The sequence below is a fragment of the Nycticebus coucang genome, chromosome 2, assembly GCF_027406575.1.
Source record: "Nycticebus coucang isolate mNycCou1 chromosome 2, mNycCou1.pri, whole genome shotgun sequence".
NCBI classification, from domain to species: domain Eukaryota; kingdom Metazoa; phylum Chordata; class Mammalia; order Primates; family Lorisidae; genus Nycticebus; species Nycticebus coucang.
In genome coordinates this window covers 172,199,499-172,220,062 of record NC_069781.1, presented here as the reverse complement: position 1 = coordinate 172,220,062, position 20,564 = coordinate 172,199,499, and the positions used below count along the sequence as shown (strand labels likewise).

At 44.3% G+C, this 20,564-nt stretch overlaps 1 protein-coding gene across 4 annotated transcripts in view; it reads left to right on the top strand.

Moving 5' to 3' along the window:
- The window catches only part of RFWD3 (ring finger and WD repeat domain 3), a 44,291-nt gene extending 25,945 nt beyond the window's left edge, over positions 1–18,346 (top strand). For all 4 annotated transcript variants that reach the window (XM_053607701.1, XM_053607693.1, XM_053607708.1 and 1 more), the window contains 5 exons: positions 1,670–1,820; positions 3,257–3,433; positions 6,398–6,612; positions 12,034–12,245; positions 15,728–18,346. In XM_053607701.1, coding sequence (XP_053463676.1) covers positions 1,670–1,820; positions 3,257–3,433; positions 6,398–6,612; positions 12,034–12,245; positions 15,728–15,871 — 899 coding nt within the window. In that variant the 3' untranslated portion in view covers positions 15,872–18,346. The remainder of the gene's footprint in view (positions 1–1,669; positions 1,821–3,256; positions 3,434–6,397; positions 6,613–12,033; positions 12,246–15,727) is intronic.
- Positions 18,347–20,564: the final 2,218 nt, after the last annotated feature.

The window sequence follows — 20,564 nt, the reverse complement described above, 5'->3', positions numbered from 1 at the left end:
AGCTTCCCGGGTAGCTGGGACTACAGGCACCCACCACAATGCCCAGCTATTTTTTGTTGTACTTGTTATTATTTAGCAGGACTGGGCCAGGTTCAAATCTGCCAGCCCCGGTGTATGTGGCTGGCACCCTAGCCGCAGAGTTACAGGCACTGAGTCAAACTTTTTTTTTTTTTTTGGCTGGGACTGGGTTTGAACCTGCCATTTCCAGCACACGGGGCCGGCACCCTATCCCTTTGAGCCACGGGTACCGCCCTGAGTCAATTTTTTAAAATTTTTGTAGAGATAGTTCTCATTATTTTGCCCAAGCTGAAACTCCTGACCTGAAGTAATCCTCCTACCTCAGTCTGCCAAAGTGCTGGGATTGCAAGTGTGAACCATTGCACCTGGCCCAGGTGGAATATTCTTCCTTATATCCTCTCTCATTCAACAGCTTTATTAAAATATAATGGACATACTATTAACTGCTTATTTAAAGTGTACAATTTGATAAGTTTTCAGTACAATCAAGGTAATGAATATTATCTCAGTTTCCTGTGGCCTTTTGTAATTCCTTCCAATTATCCCTTTCTCCTTTCCCCATCCCCAGGCAACCACTGATCTGCTTTTTGTCATTGAGATTAGTTTGTATTTTTTAGAATTTTATGTAAGTGTTTTATTATGTACATATATGCATACCATAGATTTGTTTATCCATTTACCTACTGATGGACATCAGGGAGTGGATTGTGCTCTTTTTTTCTTTTCTTTCCTTTCCTTTTTTTTTTTTTTTTTTGTAGAGACAGAGTCTCACTTTATGGCCCTCAGTAGAGTGCCGTGGCCTCACACAGCTCACAGCAACCTCCAACTCAGCAACCTCCAACTCCTGGGCTTAAGCGATTCTCTTGCCTCAGCCTCCCGAGTAGCTGGGACTACGGGCACCCGCCACAACGCCCGGCTATTTTTTGGTTGCAGTTTGGCCGGGGCCGGGTTTGAACCCGCCACCCTCGGTATATGGGGCCGGCGCCTTACCGACTGAGCCACAGGCGCCGCCCTCCTTTCCTTTTTTTGAGATAGAGTCCACTGTTGTCCTGGGTAGAGTGCTGTGGGTGTCATGATAGCTTACAGCAATCTCATGTTCTTGGGTTAAAGCAATCCTCTTACCTCAGCTTCCCAAGTAACTGGGACTATAAGCATGTACTACCATGCCCAGCCAATTTTTCTGTTTTTAGTGGACAGAGTCTCAAACTTCAGAGCTCGAGAGATCCTCCTGCCTTGGCCTCCATGGGCCACCTTGCCTGGCCTTGGATTATACTTTTTAAAATAAATTATTTGACACTGGGTAATTTTTATTTTGTCTGACTAGCTGGTTCAGATTGACTTTTTTTTTTTTTTTTTTTTTGGTAGAGACAGAGTCTCACTTTATGGCCCTCGGTAGAGTGCCGTGGCCTCACACAGCTCACAGCAACCTCCAACTCCTGGGCTTAAGTGATTCTCTTGCCTCAGCCTCCCGAGTAGCTGGGACTACAGGCGCCCGCCACAACGCCCGGCTATTTTTTGGTTGCAGTTTGGCCGGGGCCGGGTTTGAACCCGTCAGCCTCGGTATATGGGGCCGGCGCCTTACTGACTGAGCCATAGGCGTCGCCCTCAGATTGACTCTCAAAGAACTGTTTCATACTGTCATCTTTGGCAGGCTTTGGTGTTAAGATGTTGAGTACTGCCAACATGAAAAGCAGCCAGTACATTCCGATGCATGGCAAACAGATCCGAGGACTGGCTTTCAACAGTCCATCCAAAGGCTTACTTCTCTCTGCTTCCCTAGACAACACCATTAAACTGACCAGGTGAGTGGTTTGGAGAGGAAGATGGTTACTTGTTTCCTTGGTATTGAACAGAATGGAATTAGTGTTAATGTTATGATGGCCTTACCTCTCTTTTTAGTCCGAGGCATTGTCTTTTTAATTTGTTTTTTTGTTTGTTTTAATTTAAAAGTCACACTGACTTATAAAAATATGTATAATATTCCACTCTCTTTAAAATGATACATGTGGGGCGGTGCCTGTGGCTCAGTGAGCAGGGCGCCGGCCCCATATACCGAGGGTGGCAGGTTCAAACCCAGCCCTGGCCAAACTGCAACAAAAAAAATAGCCGGGCGTTGTGGCGGGTGCCTGTAGTCCCAGTTACTCGGGAGGCTGAGGCAGGAGAATCGTCTAAGCCCAGGAGTTGGAGGTTGCTGTGAGCTGTGTGACACCGAGGGCAATAAAGTGAAACTCTGTCTCTACAAAAAAAAAAAAAAAAAAAAATGATACACGTTACAGAATATGTCTCAAGCCATCCAGATGAAAGTAAAGAGATGATAGAATGACAAGATGTTACCTGACATCCTGGAGTCTTTAAGCTTGGGGCTGCTTATTCCTGTTTTATTACCTGGATGATTCTGTCTAACAGAAATGTTTACTAAGCACTCACTGCCTTTGGGTACAATGATAATTTTCTGCGTATCCTCACTTAGAGTATGGCATTTTATCTCTCATATGCTTTGCAAATACTATAGACCAGATCTTGAGTGCTTCCATGCCTTCCGCTTTTTAAAAGTGGTTCTGATCAAATATCTGAGAGTTGGCTTCCTATTTCATTTCTGCAGCTAAATCTGAGGGACATCCTGATAACAGTATCAGGCCTGATTAGCCTTTTGTCTTTTTAAGAGTGCTTCAGCTGTTTCGACGCCCATACTCCGTGGTTCAATGACAACTACAACCAAAAAATAGCTGGGCGTTGTGGCAGGTGCCTGTATTTCCAGCTACTTGGGAGGCCAAGGCAAGAGAATTACTTGAGCCCAAGAGTTTGAGGTTGCTGTGAGCTATGACGCCATGGCACTCTACCGAGGGCAACATAGTGAGACTCTGTCTCAAAAAAAAAAAAAAAAAAGACTATACCTCTGAATGGTTAGGTGATTTATTTTTAATTTTTTCTTGTACGTATTTTCCAATTTTCTGACATGTGGGTTACCGGTGTAGTAAGTAACTATGGAAACGTTAATAGTAGGTGGGGAATGTACTGTTGATGTATACCTTTAACTTATTCTTTTACTTCCTTACAGCTCAGGAAGCAAACCTGTGGCTCCCAAGACAAATGTTTTAGAGTTTAAAGGGGTTATTTGGGCAATCGTTAGAGGAAATTAGGAATCTAGATAGTTTGGGTGTGCAGATGTGTTTATATCTTAGTCATGTACTTGATTTTTCTCAATGCATAATTATAAAACTCTTATATAACACCATAGCCTGGAGACAAATACTGTGGTCCAGACTTACAATGCAGGACGTCCTGTCTGGAGCTGTTGTTGGTGCCTTGATGATAATAATCACATCTATGCTGGACTGGCCAATGGTTCGATTCTTGTATATGACCTGCGAAACACAAGCTGCCATATCCAGGAATTAGCACCTCAAAAAGCCAGGTAGGGAGCCATCCACTTTTTCCCCTGTAGGTAGAGGATTTCTCTTAGATTATTAATGTGTTAATCCTTACTCCAGGGGTTGTTGCATGGTTTGTCAGAAATCTTCCCAGAGGAGAATTCTCTAAGATCTCACTTTACAACCAATAAGATTCTTAGAATTTGTGTTCATGAAATTTCACATGATGGAAAGCTCTGAGACTGGATATAGCCACGTTCATAGAGTCAGTAATCATCTAACGTAGCAAAATATGTAGAGTCTGGATGTGTGTTCAGAACCCTGCTCTACCACTTGTAGCTGTGTGACCTTGGTTGTGTTTCTCAGCCATCTGTGAGCTTCATATTTAAGATCTAGTTCACGTGGATTTGCTTGAATAGACATATGTCCAGCACATAGGAAGAGATTAGTAAAGGATAGCCTAATAAAAAGTGATCCAAAACTTCCCTAATTTAAAAGCTAACCAACTTAGTTTGAAGATACCTTATTATTATCCTTTATAATCCAGCTAAGTAAGCGATTGGGAGAATGGGTAAAGCAAGCCCAAATTCTGAGAGTGGAAGTCACCATTGTGGCCTCCCAGAACCTGTTGAGTGCCATTTGGACTGTCCTGGAGAATAAAGTTCTGAAAAGGGGAGTGGTATCTTAAGAAAAGATTTCTATTTCCAATTTTAATATGTATTAAAAGGAGCCAAGGGGATTTAAACATACAGATAAAGTAATGATTTATTTACCAAAACCTAGGTTTAGTACTTTTGGAGTTTTTTCATTTGGGAGAGGTAGAATCTTATTGATGTGGTCCATGGGCATGAAGATGATTAGTGTGAACTTCAGGCACACAAAATAACTGCCATCAAGGTAGAAAGACCCATGTAGACTGCCAAAGGGTGACAAAAGAAAAGAAAAAAATCCATGTAGAGTGGACAGTTAAATAAAGACTACAGCAAGTTTAGGCTCAGCGCTTGTAGCACATTGGTTACAGCACCAGCCACATACACCAAGGTTGGAAGGTTCAAACCGAGCCCTGGCCAGCTAAACAACAATGACAACTGCAACAAAAAATAGCTGGGCATTGTGGTAGGCCCTGTAGTCCTAGATATTTGGGAGGCTGAGGCAAGAGAAATGCTTAAGACTTTGAGGTTGCTGTGAGCTGTGATGCTCCAGTGCTCTACCGAGGGTGACATAATGAGACTCTGTCTATAAATAAATACAGCAAGTTTAAAAATAGCAGGGAGGGCGGTGCCTGTGGCTCAGTGAGTAGGGCGCCAGCCCCATATGCCGAGGGAGGCGGCAGCCCTGGCCAAACTGCAACAAAAAATTAGCCGGGCGTAGTGGCGGGCGCCTATAGTCCCAGCTACTTGGGAGGCTGAGGCAAGAGAATCGCGTAAGCCAAGAATTAGAGGTTGCTGTGAGCCGTGTGTCGCCACGGCACTCTACCGAGGGTGGTACAGTGAGACTCTTGTCTCTACAAAAAAAAAAAAAAAAATAGCAGGGAAATGGCTCGGCACCTATGGCTCAAGCTGAGCGGCTAAGGCGCCAGGCAAATAGTGGGTTCGAATCCAGCTTAGGCCCCCCCAAACAATGATGGTTGCAACCAAAAATAGCCGGGCGTTGTGGCAGGCACCTGCAGTCCCAGCTACTTGGGAGGTGGAGGCAAGAGAATCGCTTGAGCCCTGGAGTTGGAGGTTGCTGTAAGCTGTGACGTCACGGCACTCTACCCAGGGTGACAGCTTGAGGCTCTGTCTCAAAAAAACAACAACAACAAAAAAAAAAACCGCAGGAAAAAATATTTGTATGTATCATTCATTTTTATTTTAGTTTACTTACCTTCCAGATGACCAAGAAAATGAAATCAGGTATGTCATTTTGGCAACTGCAGCTGAAGCGAGTCCATAGGAATAGTCTGTAGGCTGATATTTCTTGGCATATAGTCCTGGTCATATGCTTATAGAAAGAAATTTAGAAAATTAAAAAAAATTAGTTGTTTTTGGCTACATTTTTATTGTCATTTACAGCTGGAAATCTTTTATTATGTATATAAGCTTTGTTTCCTTCCTGACTTTTCTCTGTGTAGCTGACCCCATTTTCAGAAGCTTCACATCAGTCAAGCTTACTAGTGATTGTGATCTTGTATCCATAAATTTCCTAGTCCATTTTGTTGTTTTCCCTTCCTTTTTTTTTTTTTCTGGAGACAGTCTTAACTGTCACCCTTGGTAGAATGTAGTGGTGTCATCATAGTTTACAGTGACCTCAAACTTTTAGGCTCAAGAGATCCTCCTGCCTTAGCCTCCCGAGTAACTGGGACAACAGGCACCCACCAGGATGCCTGGCTTGTTTTCCTATTTTTAGTAGAGACAAGATTATGCTCTTGCTCAGGCTGGTCTTGAACTCTTGAGCTCAAGCAATCCACCTGCCTCAGCCTCCCATAGTGCTAAGATTACAGGCATGAGCCACCGTGCCTGGCCTGTTGTTATTTTATTTTCATTTTTTTTTTTAGAGCATCTGGTATCTCCCCAGAAATTAGTTACAGGATATTAATATATGTATGCTTTTTTTTTTGTCTTTTTTAAACAGAGTTTTTACTATGCCATGGCATCACAGCTTATAGCAACTTCAAACTCTTGGGCTTAAGCAATTCTCTTTCCTTAGCCTCTCAAGTATCTGGGACTACAGGCATCTGCCACAACACCCTGCTATTTTTTTTTTTTTTTGTTGTAGTTGTCAGTGCTGTTTGGCAGGCACGGGTGAACCTGTCAGCCTTGGTGCATGTGGCTGGTGCCCTATCCTCTGAACTACAGCTGCTGATTTGCCCTTTTTTATGTATAGAGAGCACTGATAGTTTTTATCAGATGTCAGTGGATATATTCTCTTTTGTAGGGGGAGGAATAAGCTTGAGGGCTGCTAGTAATGGAGTTTGGAACAGTTCAAGTTTTGGAATGTGAGACATAGTTTCCTTTCTTTCCCTGCAGATGCCCACTGGTATCCCTGTCATACATACCCAGAGCTGCCTCAGCTGCATTTCCATATGGTGGGGTGCTGGCTGGAACCTTAGAGAATGCTTCCTTCTGGGAAATGAGAACAGGCTTTACTCATTGGCCTCATGTGCTGCCATTGGAGCCAGGGGGCTGCATAGATTTTCAGACAGAGAGCAGCACCCGGCACTGTCTTGTGACCTACAGGCCTGGTGAGTGTTGGAGCATCCTTGTGGGTTTTTTGGGAGCAGATGGTGGAGAGGAGGGAAAGGGAGCTTAATCCTACCCAATAGGGCTGTGGTAAGCCCCTCACAGGGTAACAGGTTATGTCATAGCTCTTGCTACTAAAGTGAGATTAGCGGCCCCAAGTTCCTTAGTCAAGCCTGCCTCCCTGCTCTTTAATTGTGAGAACTGGAACAAATTCTGCCTCATACTCGTAGAAGTCAATTAGCCGTGTAGGGAACCCTACAACTTAAAATAGTAATGGAATGAGGTGGCCAGTTCTTGAGGCTCTTGAGCCACCCTTAAGTCAGTTTTATGTCTTCTGCCTGTCCCTTGGTTCATATTAAAAGAAAGGCCCAGATGAAAACCCCTGTGTATGGCGGTGCCCATAGCTCAGTTGACAGGGCGTTGGCTACTAGGGTGGCGGGTTCAAATCCGTCCTGGGCCTGATTAGCAACAATGACAACTGTAACCAAAAAAAAAAAAAAGCCGGGCGTTGTGGCAGGCGCCTGTAGAGTCCCAGCTACTTGGGAGGCTGAGGCAAGAGAATCGCCTAACCCCAAGAGCTGGAGGTTGCTGTGAGCTGTGACGCCATGGCACTCTACCAAGGGTGACAAAGTGAGACTCTTGGTCTCAAACAAAAAAAAAAAAAAAGGACAGCCTTCTGTTGGCCTACTCAGCTGTACTTTATTGCTTCTAAAATCAGGGGTAGAAGAACCCCGACAGCTGATGGAGCTTAAATTCACAGGTTCATTCTAGCTTAAGAGGCATGAATCTAAATTCCTGATGAACTGTATTGATGTATGGGAAGTGTTGCAGTTTCTTTGTAATTCAGTCCTCAGCTATTTCTGGATAACGGCTGTAATCTCTAGCTCTGCCATGGCTGGGCATCTATTTAGTCATGGATGTTTCCAGTGTACCTTTCACAGGATATTTCTTTATCCTGGCATGTGGGCTAAGTATCAGACTCATGACCAGCTGTCCCTCTCACAGGAAACTTTACTAGCAGGCACCCTGTGGCTCTTTTCTGACCTGTGTTCGGTTTATTCCTACCAAGATAGCCACTCTAGGAGAGCCTTGATGAGGAAAGAAGCTAGGTTCAGGTGTGTTGGTCAGATGAGACAGACAATTCCTCAAAACACATAACATAACAGAAGCTGAAAGTCATTACTTAGGGATCCCAGGGAGAAGAGGGAGCCATCTAGGGCATGCATACTCAACCAGTGGGCAGTGAGCAAGGCAAGGCACTTCTTGGGACAATCCTTTATTAAGAGCCATTGTTCCTGAGGCTTTGCCTCCAAGGTTGTGGATTAGTTGATTTAAAGACAACATGTGGGGTGGGGGAAGAAAATGGTAGACTAGAAGCATCTCCCTTCTAGCCACTCCTGTCAGAGCAGCGGGGAGGGGGGTGAGCACGTAACCATCTCATGCTGGGTCAACCTACGTGGAGTCATCACTCTGGGCCACAGGGAATCAGTGGTGGACTACAGGAGCCAGCAAGGGGAACAAAAGCTGGGCACGGAAGGTGAGTGGGGAATGGTTGGGGACTAGCTCGCGAGCCCTCCCACAGAGGACTGAAGAAGGGCTATCCTGTAAATTTTAATTTTTAGACTGGACTGTTTTTATCATTGGAACTGCCTTGGAGGTCTTAAATGAGTGGGTGGACTCAAATTGTGTTCAGCAGCTGGGTTTGAATAGTGGGTGGGGTGGATCTCTCCTAGGCTTGGCTTCTAGCTGGGCTGTCATTGTGGGAAAGTTTTGAGTGAGAAATCATTTGCAGGATCCTAGTGCATGCTGGCTGTAGCTAGCGCCCCTGATGAGCTTGGGAATCCACTGTTGGGTGGGGTGAGCTGCAGTTCCTGCACCCCTGAAATTGTTGTCAGACAGGAGACTCTGTGAGACATGCCTTCTAACCATTCTGGTGAGAGCTTCAAGACCCTGCAGGGACTGAATGCTGATTAAACAACCAGGCAGTGACTGGGGGCAACTAAGTCAGGCAGACAGACCTGATCTCCCAAGTGGTTTCTGCTGTGCTCTGTCTGCTGACACCACTGTGCCACATGGTGTCCAGGCAAATATATTACTATATATAGTAATAGATATTTCTGATACTTTTGCTTCTCTTTCCCAATTTTTTCTTTACAGTTCTTTTTCCTTTTTTTCTCATTTTTGTTTTTGGGGTTATTTTCATTTGGGGTATTTGTATGTTTTTGTTTGCTTAGTTGGTTGTATTTTTGTTTTGTTTTTGGAGACAGTCTCAAGCTATCACCCTGGGTAGAATGCCAGGGCATCATAGCTCATAGCAACTTCCAACTCTTGGGCTCAGGCAATACTCTTGCCTCAGTTTTTCTATTTTTAGTAGAGATAGGGTCTTGCTGTTGCTCAGGCTGGTTCTTTTTTTTTTTTTTTTTTTGAGACAGTCTCAAGCTGTCTCCATGGGTAGAGTGCTATGGCATCACAGCTCACAGCAACCTCAAACTCTTGGGCTTAAGTGATTCTCTTGCCTCAGCTTCCCAAGTAGCTGAGACTACAGGTGCCCGCCACCATTGTTGTTGTTGCATTTGTCATTGTTGTTTTTAGCTGGCCTGGGTTGGATTTGAACCTGCCAGCCTCGGTGTATGTGGCCGGCACCATACCCACTGAGCTATTTTTATATTTTTTTAATTTTCTCTGAGTGCTGGGAAGTCACGAGCTCGCAATCTAGGGTGTCCTTCTAGCTTTGGCCTTTGAAAAGACATTGTTGGCAAGTCCCCACTGTGACATACTGAATTTTTCTTTTATTATTTTTCATTTTTATTCTTTTTCTTTTCTCTTCCTATATTTGGCAGAGGAGCGGTCTTGCTTTGCCCAGGCTAGTAAAGAGCTCTGGGTTTCAAGAGACCTGCCCAGCCCAGCACCCTAAAGTCCTAGTTCCAGGTGTGGCACAGCACCTTGCCGTATAACAGCATTTCTCCTGTTGCTCTCTTTTCTGTCCTTCTCTCCTTTTTGTCAATTGTTTTATTTTACCTCCCTTTCTTTTCTTCTTTTCTTATTTAATTTCCTCTTTCTTTCTCACTGCTTACTCTTTACCCTTTTCTTCCTTTTGGTCTTATACCAAACCTATGCTCTGAGACAAGGGTAATTTAAAGTTAAGGAGACATCGAAAAGAAAAAGAAGGGCAAGGAAGCAAACAAAAGAACACACATGAGAAGGAACCAACAGAAAAATTAACAAGAAAAAGCAAAACAGGCTCGGCACCTATAGCTCAAGTGGCTAAGGCACCAGCCACATACACCAGAGGTGGCAGGTTCAAATCCTGCCTGGGCCTGCCAAACAACAATGACAATTACAACCAAAAAATAGCCGGGCATTGTGGTGGGTGCCTATAGTCCCAGCTACTTGGGAGGCTGAGGCTTAAGCCCAGGAGTTGGAGGTTACTGTGACCTGTGATGCCTTGGCACTCTACCCAGGGCAACAGTTTGAGGCTGTGTCTCAAAAAAAAGAAAAAGCAAAACAGAACAACCACCCCCTGCCCCCCAAGGCACCATGAGGCAGCTACTGCAAAAGACTCTACCTATAAAGAAATTGACAGAAGAGCGGCACCTGTGGCTCAAGGAGTAGGGCGCCGGTCCCATATGCTGGAGGTGGCGGGTTCAAACCCAGCCCCGGCCAAAAACCACAAAAAAAAAGAAAAAATTGACAGAAAAGGAATTGAAAATGTGGATAAGAAAGGCTATGAAGGGAATTGATGACAAAGCCAAAAAATAGAATCAAAAAATTGATGTAGATGTGAGGAATATAGAAAGGACATGGTGGCGCTTAAGGAATCGAAAGAGTCAATCAAGGAACTTAAAGATGCAGTGGAAAGTGTCAATAACAGATTAGACCATGGGGAAGAAAGAATCTCAGTTAAAGGATATGGTTCTTGAGCTAATCCAGGTAGTTAAAGAGGCAGAAAAAAGGGATGGCACCTGTGGTTCAGCGGGTAGGGTGCCGGCCCCATATACCGAGGGTAGTGGGTTCAAATCTGGCCCTGGCCAAACTGCGACAAAAAAAAAAAATAGCTGGGCATTGTGGCGGGCGACTTTAATCCCAGCTACTCAGAAGGCTGAGGCAAGAGAATTGCCTAAGCCCAGGAGTTGGAGGTTGCTGTGAGCTGTGACGATACAGCACTCTACTGAGAGCAATAAAGTGAGACTATCTCTGGGGAGTAAAAAAAAAAAGAGAGAAAACGGGTGGTGCCTGTGGCTCAAGGAGTAGGGCATTAGGGTGCCAGCCCCATATATCGGAGGTGGCGGGTTCAAACCCAACCCCAGCCAAAACTGCAAAAAAAAAAGAAAAAGCAGAACATTCACTTAGAGAATTGCAGGACTTCATGAAGTGTTCAAACATAAAAATTATAGGAATCCCTAAAGGGGAAGAAGAATATCCAAAGGAATGGAATCCCTACTGGAGGATATCATAAATGAAAATTTCCTAAGTTTCACTAAAGATTTTTTTTTTTTTTTTTGAGACAGAGCCTCAAGCTGTCACCCTGGGTAGAGTACCATGGCATCACAGCTCACAGCACCCTCCAACTCTTGGGCTTCAGCGATTCTCTTGCCTCAGCCTCCCAAATAGCTGGGACTACAAGTGCCCACCACAATGCCTGGCTAATTTATTTATTTTTTTAATTTATTTTTATTATTAAATCATAGCTGTGTACATTAGTGCAATCAAGGGGCACAATGTGCTGGTTTCATATACAATCTGAAATATTCTCATCAAACTGTTCAAGGTAGCCTTCATAGTATTTTCTTAGTTACGGTATGTAGGCATTTGTATTCTGCATTTAGTAAGTTTCGCCTGTATAATTTATTTATGTATTTCTTTTTGGTTGTAGTTGTCATTGTTTGGCAGGCCCGGGCTGGATTTGAAGCCGCCAGCTCCCGTGTTTGTGGCTGGCGCCCTACCTGCTAGAGCTACAGGCACTAGGCCTCACTAAAGATTCTTTTTTTCTCCCTCTCTTTTCTATTTATTTATTTTTCCTCTTGCCTCAGCCTCCCTACTCACTGAGCCACAGGTACCACCCTTTGTAACTATTCTTTTTTTTTTTTTTTTTTTGTAGAGATAGAGTTTCACTTTATTGCCCTCGGTAGAGTGCCCTGGCATCACACAGCTCACAGCAACCTCCAACTCCTGGGCTTAGGTGATTCTCTTGCCTCAGCCTCCCGAGTAGCTGGGACTACAGGCGCCCGCCACAACGCCCGGCTATTTTTTTGTTGCAGTTTGGCCGGGGCTGGGTTTGAACCCGCCACCCTCAGTATATGGGGCCAGCGCTCACTGAGCCACAGGCGCTGCCCAACTATTCTTAATGGTTTAATGCACTTAACCACTTTTCCATCACCAGGTTCAGGTACTTGATTAATTTCTTTTCTATCTTTTTCCCATAGATAAAAACCACACCACCATACGAAGTGTGCTGATGGAGATGTCTCACACTCTGAGTGACTCTGGAGAGCCAGTCTGCTCCTGCCGTCCTGTACAAACTTTCCTTGGGGGACCCACTTGTAAACTGTTGACAAAAAGTGCCATTTTCCCAAACCCAGAGAATGATGGAAGCATTTTGGTGTGTACTGGCGATGAAGCATCAAATTCAGCCATGGTGAGCCTTATTTCAACTTTTCTTTTTTTTTTTTTTTTGGCCGGGGCTGGGTTTGAACCCGCCACCTCCGGCATATGGGACCGGTGCCCTACTCCTTGAGCCACAGGCGCCGCCCCATGGTGAGCCTTATTATCTGTTTATTTATATAAATATTTGTAAAGGAAAACTTGAACATTTTTATGTAGAAGTATATAAAGCAAAAAGCTGAAATTCTGCTCTATGATCTTTCATATCTCTGTGTATGTAGACTTGGTTACATTCTTTTTTTTTTTTTTTTTTTTTTTTAGACAGTCTCAAGTTTTGTCCTTTGTAGAGTGCTGTGGCATTGTAGAGCACAGCAACCTCAAACTTTTGGGCTCAAGTGATCCTCTTGACTCAGTTTTTCATTTTTAGTACAGATGAGGTCTCTTGCTCAGGCTGGTTAGAACTCCTGAGCTCAAGTGATCCGCCTGCCTTGGCCTCCCAGAGTGCCAGGATTACAGGTGTGAGCCACCACACCTGCCCTACACAAATCATTCTTTTATTTATTTATTTATTTTATTAAATCACATAAGTCATTCTTCATATATTGCTTTTGTAGTTCACTTTTTTCCAGTTTAACTTCCTACGTTATATATCTTTTCATTTCAGTACCTGTAGATTTACTTCTTTTTTTTTTTTTTTTTTTTTTTTTAAGAGACTGAGTCTCACTTTATCATCCTGGGTAGCATCACAGCTCAAAGCAACCTCCAGCTCCTGGGCTTAGGCGATTCTCTTGCCTCAGCCTCCCGAGTGGCTGGGGCTGGTTTTGAAGCCGGCACCCTACTCACTGAGACACAGACGCCACCCTACTTCTTTCTTTTTAACTGAGCCATAGTGTTCTGGGGTCATATTATGAATCTTATTAAAAATACCATTACAGGGTGGCGCCTGTGGCTCAGTGAGCAGGGCGCCGGCCCCATATGCCGAGGGTGGCGGGTTCAAACCCAGCCCCAGCCAAACTGCAACAAAAAAATAGCCGGGCGTTGTGGCGGGCACCTGTAGTCCCAGCTACTTGGGAGGCTGAGGCAGGAGAATCGCCTAAGCCCAGGAGTTGGAGGTTGCTGTGAGCTGTGTGATGCCACGGCACTCTACCGAGGGCAATAAAGTGAAACTCTGTCTCTACAAAAAAATATATATATATATATCATTACAGAAACCCCAATGAAATAATTGATTTCAGACATGAGCTTCATTATCTCCTGATGAAACCGTGAGATGAAAAGTCTAATGTCTTTTCCCCCTTCCAGAAGCTCTGGTGCTTTTTACTTCTGTATTTCTTTCTAACTTCTAATAAAAGTCCTATCTTACCAAAAGAAAAAAAAGTCTTAATGAGGATTATTACAATGGAGACTTCAGCCTGTCACCACCTGAACATGTTGATCAACCTTAATTAGCTTCACTGTAAGTAGGTTAACAAGAAATAATAGGCCTCTTTGTGTAGTGGTTAGCACACAGTGCCTCCTAGGGCATGTTCTTGCACCTGTGTCTAATCAAGTCTAAGAACAGCACTGTCTAATACACTCACACTAGCTACGTGAGTGCTTGAAATATGGTTAGTGCCAAGGAAGAACTTAATTTTTATTTCATTTTATTTTAGTCAATTTAATTATTAAAACACTTCTGTGGCAAGAGACCATCATATTGGATAGGTTACTCTAGAATAATAGTAAATTATTTTCATTGCTACTTTATAACTGTAAGTTTGCTACCATTATGAATCGTAATCTAAATATCTGATAATGCAAGATGTATTTAGGCGACCCCTGTGTAAAGGTCATTCAACCCCCAAAGGGGTCTGGACCGACAGGATAAGAACCGCTGCTCTAGAAGCTAATGCTAACTTTCCTTCACTGGAATTGGAGGAAATAGAGGAACACACAAATGATAGCTTAGAAAGTAAATAGACAACCGAGGCAAGAGAATCACGTAAGCCCAAGAGCGGGAGGTTACTGTGAGCCATGTGACGCCACAGCGCTCTACCAAGGGCAGTAAAGTGAGACTCTCTCTCTACAAAAAAAAAGAAAGTAAATAGACAAATCAATCCATCTTCCATAACAAGTCAATGGCAGTAGAAGAAAAAATAGTGCAGTTGGATCTGCTATAGATCAAAAGAGATTTAATTAAAATTTGAAAATTTGTAACCAACAGATGTAATGTGGACCTTACTTGGATCCTGATTCAAATAAAATATAAAAAATGATGATCAGAAAATGTTGATTACAAGGCTGGGCGTGATGGCGCACACCTATAATCCTAGCACTTGGGAGGCCAAGGCTGGTGGATTGCCTGAGCTCACAGGTTCCAGGCCAGCCTGTGCCAGAGTGAGACCTTGTCTTCAAAAATAGCTGGACATTGTGGCAGGCGCCTATAGTTCCATCTACTTGAGAAGTTGAGGCAAGAGAATTGCTTAAGTCCTAGTTTGAGGTTGCTGTGAGCTATGTAACTGGCACTCTACCAAGGGTGACAAAGTGAGATTCTGTCTCAAAAAAAAAATGTTGAGTACTAGGTGTTAGACAGTATGTGTATTATGGAATTACTGTTCATTTTATTGGATACGATGACCTATAAGTGTCAGGTGAAAGGAAATGCCTTTTTAGAAGAAAAAAAATTTTTTTTCTTTTTTTTTTTTTTTTTTGAGACATAGTCTTAACTATTGTTGCCCTTGGTTGAGTGCTGTGGAGTCATAGCTCACAGCAACCTCCAACTCCTTGGCTCAAATGATCTTCTTGTCTCGGCCTCCCCAGTATTTGGGACTACAGGCACCCACCACAATGCCCAGCTAGTTTTTGTTGTTGTTGTTTGTTTTTTGTTGTTGTTGGGGCAGAGTCTCAAGCTGTCACCCTGGGTAGAGTGCTGTTGCATCATAGCTTACAGCAACCTCCAACTCTTGGGTTCAGTTTTTCTTACCTCAGTTTTTCCATTTTTAGTAGAGATGGGGTCTTGCTTTTTGCTCAGGCTAGTCTCCAACTTCTGAGCTCAAGCAATCCACCTTCTGCAACCACCCAGAGTGCTAGGCCTAGCTAGTTTTTAGACAGGGGTCTCATTCTTGCTCAGGGTGGTCTCGAATTCCTGACCTCAAGCAGTCCTCCCATTTTGACCTCCCGGAGTGCTGGGATTACAGGTGTGAGCCACCACATGTGGCCCTTAGAGATGTATTGACATGAAGTCAACAAAGAAGAAACAGGATTGATAAAGCAGATGTGGTTCTCTGACGGTAGGGACAGGGACTTTGTTTTATTGACCCTTCTGTCCCTAGAAAAGACAACACCTAGAAGCCTACACAATAAATTGAAGGAATGAATGTTTGGCTTGGTTGGTTTAGCGATCCACTCACAGGTGCAACCCTGTAAAGGTTTGGGCCAGTCTGCTTTGCTCCCCCTCAAGTGACCTCTATACAGCTCTCTCAGAGTTTGATGATAAATCAGGTCCCTCAACTGAACTGACTTTTCTTTCTTCTTTAGCTGTGGGATGCTGGCAGTGGCTCATTGCTGCAGGACCTGCAGGCTGATCAACCTATTTTGGACATCTGCCCATTTGAGGTGAACCATAGCAGCTACCTGGCTACCTTAACAGAGAAGGTGGTCCACATCTATAGGTGGCAGTGACCATGGTCTGGAAACCTTTTAGGCAAGCTGCTGATAAACTTCAGATGTTTGCTAGCACCTAACAGTCCTGAGCAGGATCCCTGCATTTTGCCTGCATCCTAGAACTTTTGGGATCATGAGTCATTTGAATTATGATTTTAGAGTCCAGTTGACCAAGACACTACTGTGTATCTGCTGTGGCTACCAAAAGTAAGTGACTGGTACTCCATCTACATTATCCATTTCTCGTGTATAAAGCCTTCATGACTCTCTGTTGGGAATCTTTATTTCATCTGAAGCAATCATTTAGGATATGAGTGGGCACCAAGCATTTTCTGGAGGATATATGACACCCCACCTGAGTGGTCTTGCCACTTGCGCTTTGGGAAAGCTGTTTGCATCCTTGAAGTGACTGATCATCTTGATGCTGATTTGATGCAGCCTGTATGCAAAAGAGTCTTCCTCAGTTGAACACAAGAGGGCACTGTAGAACCTTGTGTCAGATTAGATTTTTTTGTTTGTTTGTTTGTTTTTTTTTTTTTTTTGGTTTTTGGACGGGGCTGGGTTTGAACCTGCCACCTCTGGCATATGGGACCGGCGCCCTACCCCTTTGAGCCACAGATGCCGTCCTTTATTTCTGATCTTGAAGGCTGATAACCTCTTAGTAACTTGGTCTCATCCCCACAGTAGTGTGTAGTAGAGCACATTTGGTGTACTTTGTGTCAGCAACATTTGTGTTCTAAGGACAGGGTGCTGGGACTTTTGCAGGCCCTGTGATAGAGGCAGTTGATGAACTAGAGATCCTTTGCTAATCCTAAGGACATTAAGTTTGTCATGAAATCTATGGAAAGAGACCATTTGTTTGAACAGTGCAGAATGCTAGTTTTTCTAGCCATTTTAGGATCTCAGGATTCGTTTTATCTAAAACAGTGCTTTAAAGACCATTCCTTTTACCTCCTGTTAGGAAAAGATGAGTGATATGTGGAGTGTTTGCTTGAGTCTCCCTTACTGTCAGAGATCAAGAGCATGGATTAAGAGAACTTTAAAAAGAAGTTGTTTGTGTTGCCATTGACAACAGAAAGAGGACTCATGTCCTCCGTTTTGAGAGAATAAAGCCAATCTCTTGGAGTGAGGGGGCTGCTGTTAAGTGTGTTTGTAATTCTCAATTAGAAGCTTCCCCATGTGAAAATGATGTGATTCCATGTTTCTCTGATTTGCCTCCTTAACCTTTTCTGACAATGTTAGTAAAATTCCTAGGAATAATGGAGACCTCTGTGAATGATAGGGAGGTACCCACCAACTTTCATTCCACGTCACGTCTTGAATTGTCCGACACTGAGGGCAGCAGTTCCCTCCAGTAGAGAGCTCAATTTTTATTTTTCTGTTTTGTCTTGGGCCACTCTGGCAAATCACTGTCCGCAACAGACCATGCTTCAGGGTGTAGGCAGGACCAGGGTGGTTAACAGCATGTTTTTTTTTAAATAATTGTCAGAGAAATGTTACTATTTTTATTATAAAACACTTAGGACCTGTCATCTCCTGAGCAGTTCCTAGGATCTTTCTTTCCAGCAAGGGCTTGTTGCTGTAGATTTCCCCAAACTTCCAAGTTCCAGTTGTGCCTTTTAATGACCCTTTTTTATTTGAGGATGTCTTTTTTAAAAGCCAGCTTCCAGGGCCTAGGGAAAATACTCTTTCCCCAGGGGGGAAGTACTCCTTTTGATATGTTGATGATTAAGAGTGGCTGCCCAGGCCCAGAGCTTCAGTGGCTAAACAGGATTAGAACTCATCTGGCTTCAGCAGATTGCCACTGAGGGGACACAAGGGGTCAGGCCCTGGCTGCCTTTGTCTTTGGGTGCCTGTGGCACAAAGGAGTAAAGCACTGGCCCCATATGCCAGAGGTGGTAGGTTCAAACCCAGTCCCCGGCCAAAACTGCAAAAGGAAAAAAAAAAAAGAACCTGTCTTGGGGCCTGGGTGGGGTTAGGATTTTACTTGCTTTGAAAGTACACTCAACTGATGATGATTGATTCCCTTAAGATAGTGGTTCTCAACCTTCCTAATGCCATGGCCCTTTAATACAGTTCCTGTGGGTTGCGACCCACAGGTTGAGAACCGCTGCCCTAAGAGTAGGAACCAAGACTACCGGAGAAGTTGGGTGAATCCTGTCTTGCCAATTCTTACATTCCTATAAAATTTGGGTGTTTTTGGAAGCATATTCATGTGATTGTAACTGATTTCTCTAAATTGAAAAAAACTTGTCCCCAGCCTCTAGGTTCCTGGGCATGACCAGGCTTTCTGACCCCTTTCCCCATGTTTTTCCTCACTCCTACCTCTAAAAGCTTTTTTGCCAGGATTGGAGTTAGGCAATCAAAATATTTTGTCATTATATGAATCTGTGCACCTGCTTTGAGAACAGGGCAATGTGATCTATGTTTGTGTTCTATGTTTTAATATTTCTATTTTATGTTTTACTATTAATATGAAAATAAAGAATTTGCCTTGTGTAACAACTTCTAGTGTCTTTTGTCTCTTTGACTTCTAGAGTCAGGAACATGTCTGGTCCTTGGGAGAGGAGCATCACAGCCTTGTAGATTACTGCATTTCAAACTGATGAGATGGTTGAGCCTTTAACTGGCAATTTTATTTTGCTGTTGCTAATGAACAGCTGTGTTTTTGCCTCTTAAGAACCTTCCCCCACCCCCACCCCAACTCTCCCCCACCCCCCAACCCCCACCCCCAGCGGCGCCTGTGGCTCAGTCGGTAAGGCGCCAGCCCCATATACCGAGGGTGGCAGGTTCAAACCCGGCCCCGGCCAAACTGCAACCAAAAAATAGCCGGGGGCGGCGCCTGTGGCTCAGTGAGTAGGGCGCCGGCCCCATAATGCCGAAGGTGGCGGGTTCAAACCCAGCCCCGGCCAAACTGCAACAAAAAAACAGCCGGGCGTTGTGGCGGGCGCCTGTAGTCCCAGCTATTCCGGAGGCTGAGGCAAGAGAATCGCTTAAGCCCAGGAGTTGGAGGTTGCTGTGAGCCATGTGACGCCACGGCACTCTACCAAGGGCGGGTTTGAATCCAGTCCTGGCCCGTCAAACAACTATGACAGCTGCAACCAAAAAATAGCCAGGCATTGTTGGGGGTGCCTGTAGTCCCAGCTACTTGGGAGGCGGAGGCAGGAGAATCGCTTGAGCCCAGGAGTTGGAGGTTGGTGTGACCTGTGATGCCATGGCACTCTACCCAGGGTGACAGCTTGAGGCTCTGTCTCAAAAAAAAAAAAAACACAGCCGAGCCCATCATCAGATGCATGTGTTGAAGTGGGGGCCAGGAGCCTAGAAGGAAAGACGCTGCAACAGAGTTATTCCCTCAGTCCCTCTCCAAAGAGACTCATGGCCATTTACTTGGGTGACTGTACACTAGTGAAAGGGAAATAACCAGATATTTTGAGGACTGTTGAACACAGAGTTAAAGTTTACATTGATATCAGAGGACTAAAGCATCTTTATAGCTCCACCTATGGGACCAGTTAATAATTAATTCCTGGCTAAACTGTGGCTCTGTGTGATCCCACCAGATGGGCAGACCCCCCCCATCCCCATTGATTTCCAGTGCTCAAATATGTAACTGGAAATGACCTGGAGTACCCCCATTTTGTATTTTTTTTTTTTTTTTTTGAAACAGAGTTTGACTTGCCCCAGGCAAAAGTTCCCCGGTGTGTGCCTAGCTCACTGCAACCTCAAACTCTTACTTAGGCTTAAGTGATTCTTTCTGCAACTATAGGCTACAATGCCCAGCTAATTTATTTTTATTTTTATTTATTTATTTATGTATTTATTTATTTATTTATTTTTAGAGACAGAATTTCAGGATCCTGGGAAGAGAGTAAGTGGCATCATAGCTCACAGCAACCTACAACTCTTGGGCTCAAGTGATCATCTCGACTCAGTTTTTCTATTTTTAGTAGAGACAGGGTTTCACTTTTTGCTCAGGCTGGTCTCAAACCTGTGAGCTTGAGCTATCCACCCACTTCGGCCTCCTAGAGTGCTAGAATTACAGGTGTGAGGCATTGTGCCTGGCCTTTATTGTTTTTATTTTTAGTAGAGACTACCTCTTGTTCTTCTCTTGTTCAGGCTGGTTTTAAAATTCTAAGCTCAAAGGATCCTCTTGCCTTGGCCTCCGAAGAGTACTAAGATTACAGGCATGACCCACTATGCCCAGCCTAAATTTGTATTTCTTATCTGTGGGGTAGGAAATGGCAGGAAAGCCCAAATGTAAACCTTTGAAACTGCTCCTAAACTTGGTGGGTGCAGTGGCTCACACCTGTAATCCCAACACTTGATGAGGGTGAGGTAGAAGTATTGCTTGAGGCCAGGAGTTTCAGACCAGCCTCAGAAATACAGGGAGACCCTGTCTCTACAAAAAATTTAAAAAATCAACTAAGTGTGTCAAGAGTTCAGAGGTCATTATAAAAAAAAATTTAGCGGGCGGCGCCTGTGGCTCAGTGAGTAGGGCGCCAGCCCCATGTGCCGAGGGTGGCGGGTTCGAACCCAGCCCCGGCCAAACTGCAACCAAAAAATGGCCGGGCGTTGTGGCGGGCGCCTGTGGTCCCAGCTGCTCAGGAGGCTGAGGCAGGAGAATCGCGTAAGCCCAAGAGTTAAGAGGTTGCTGTGAGCCGTGTGACGCCACGGCACTCTACCCGAGGGCGGTACAGTGAGACTCTGTCTC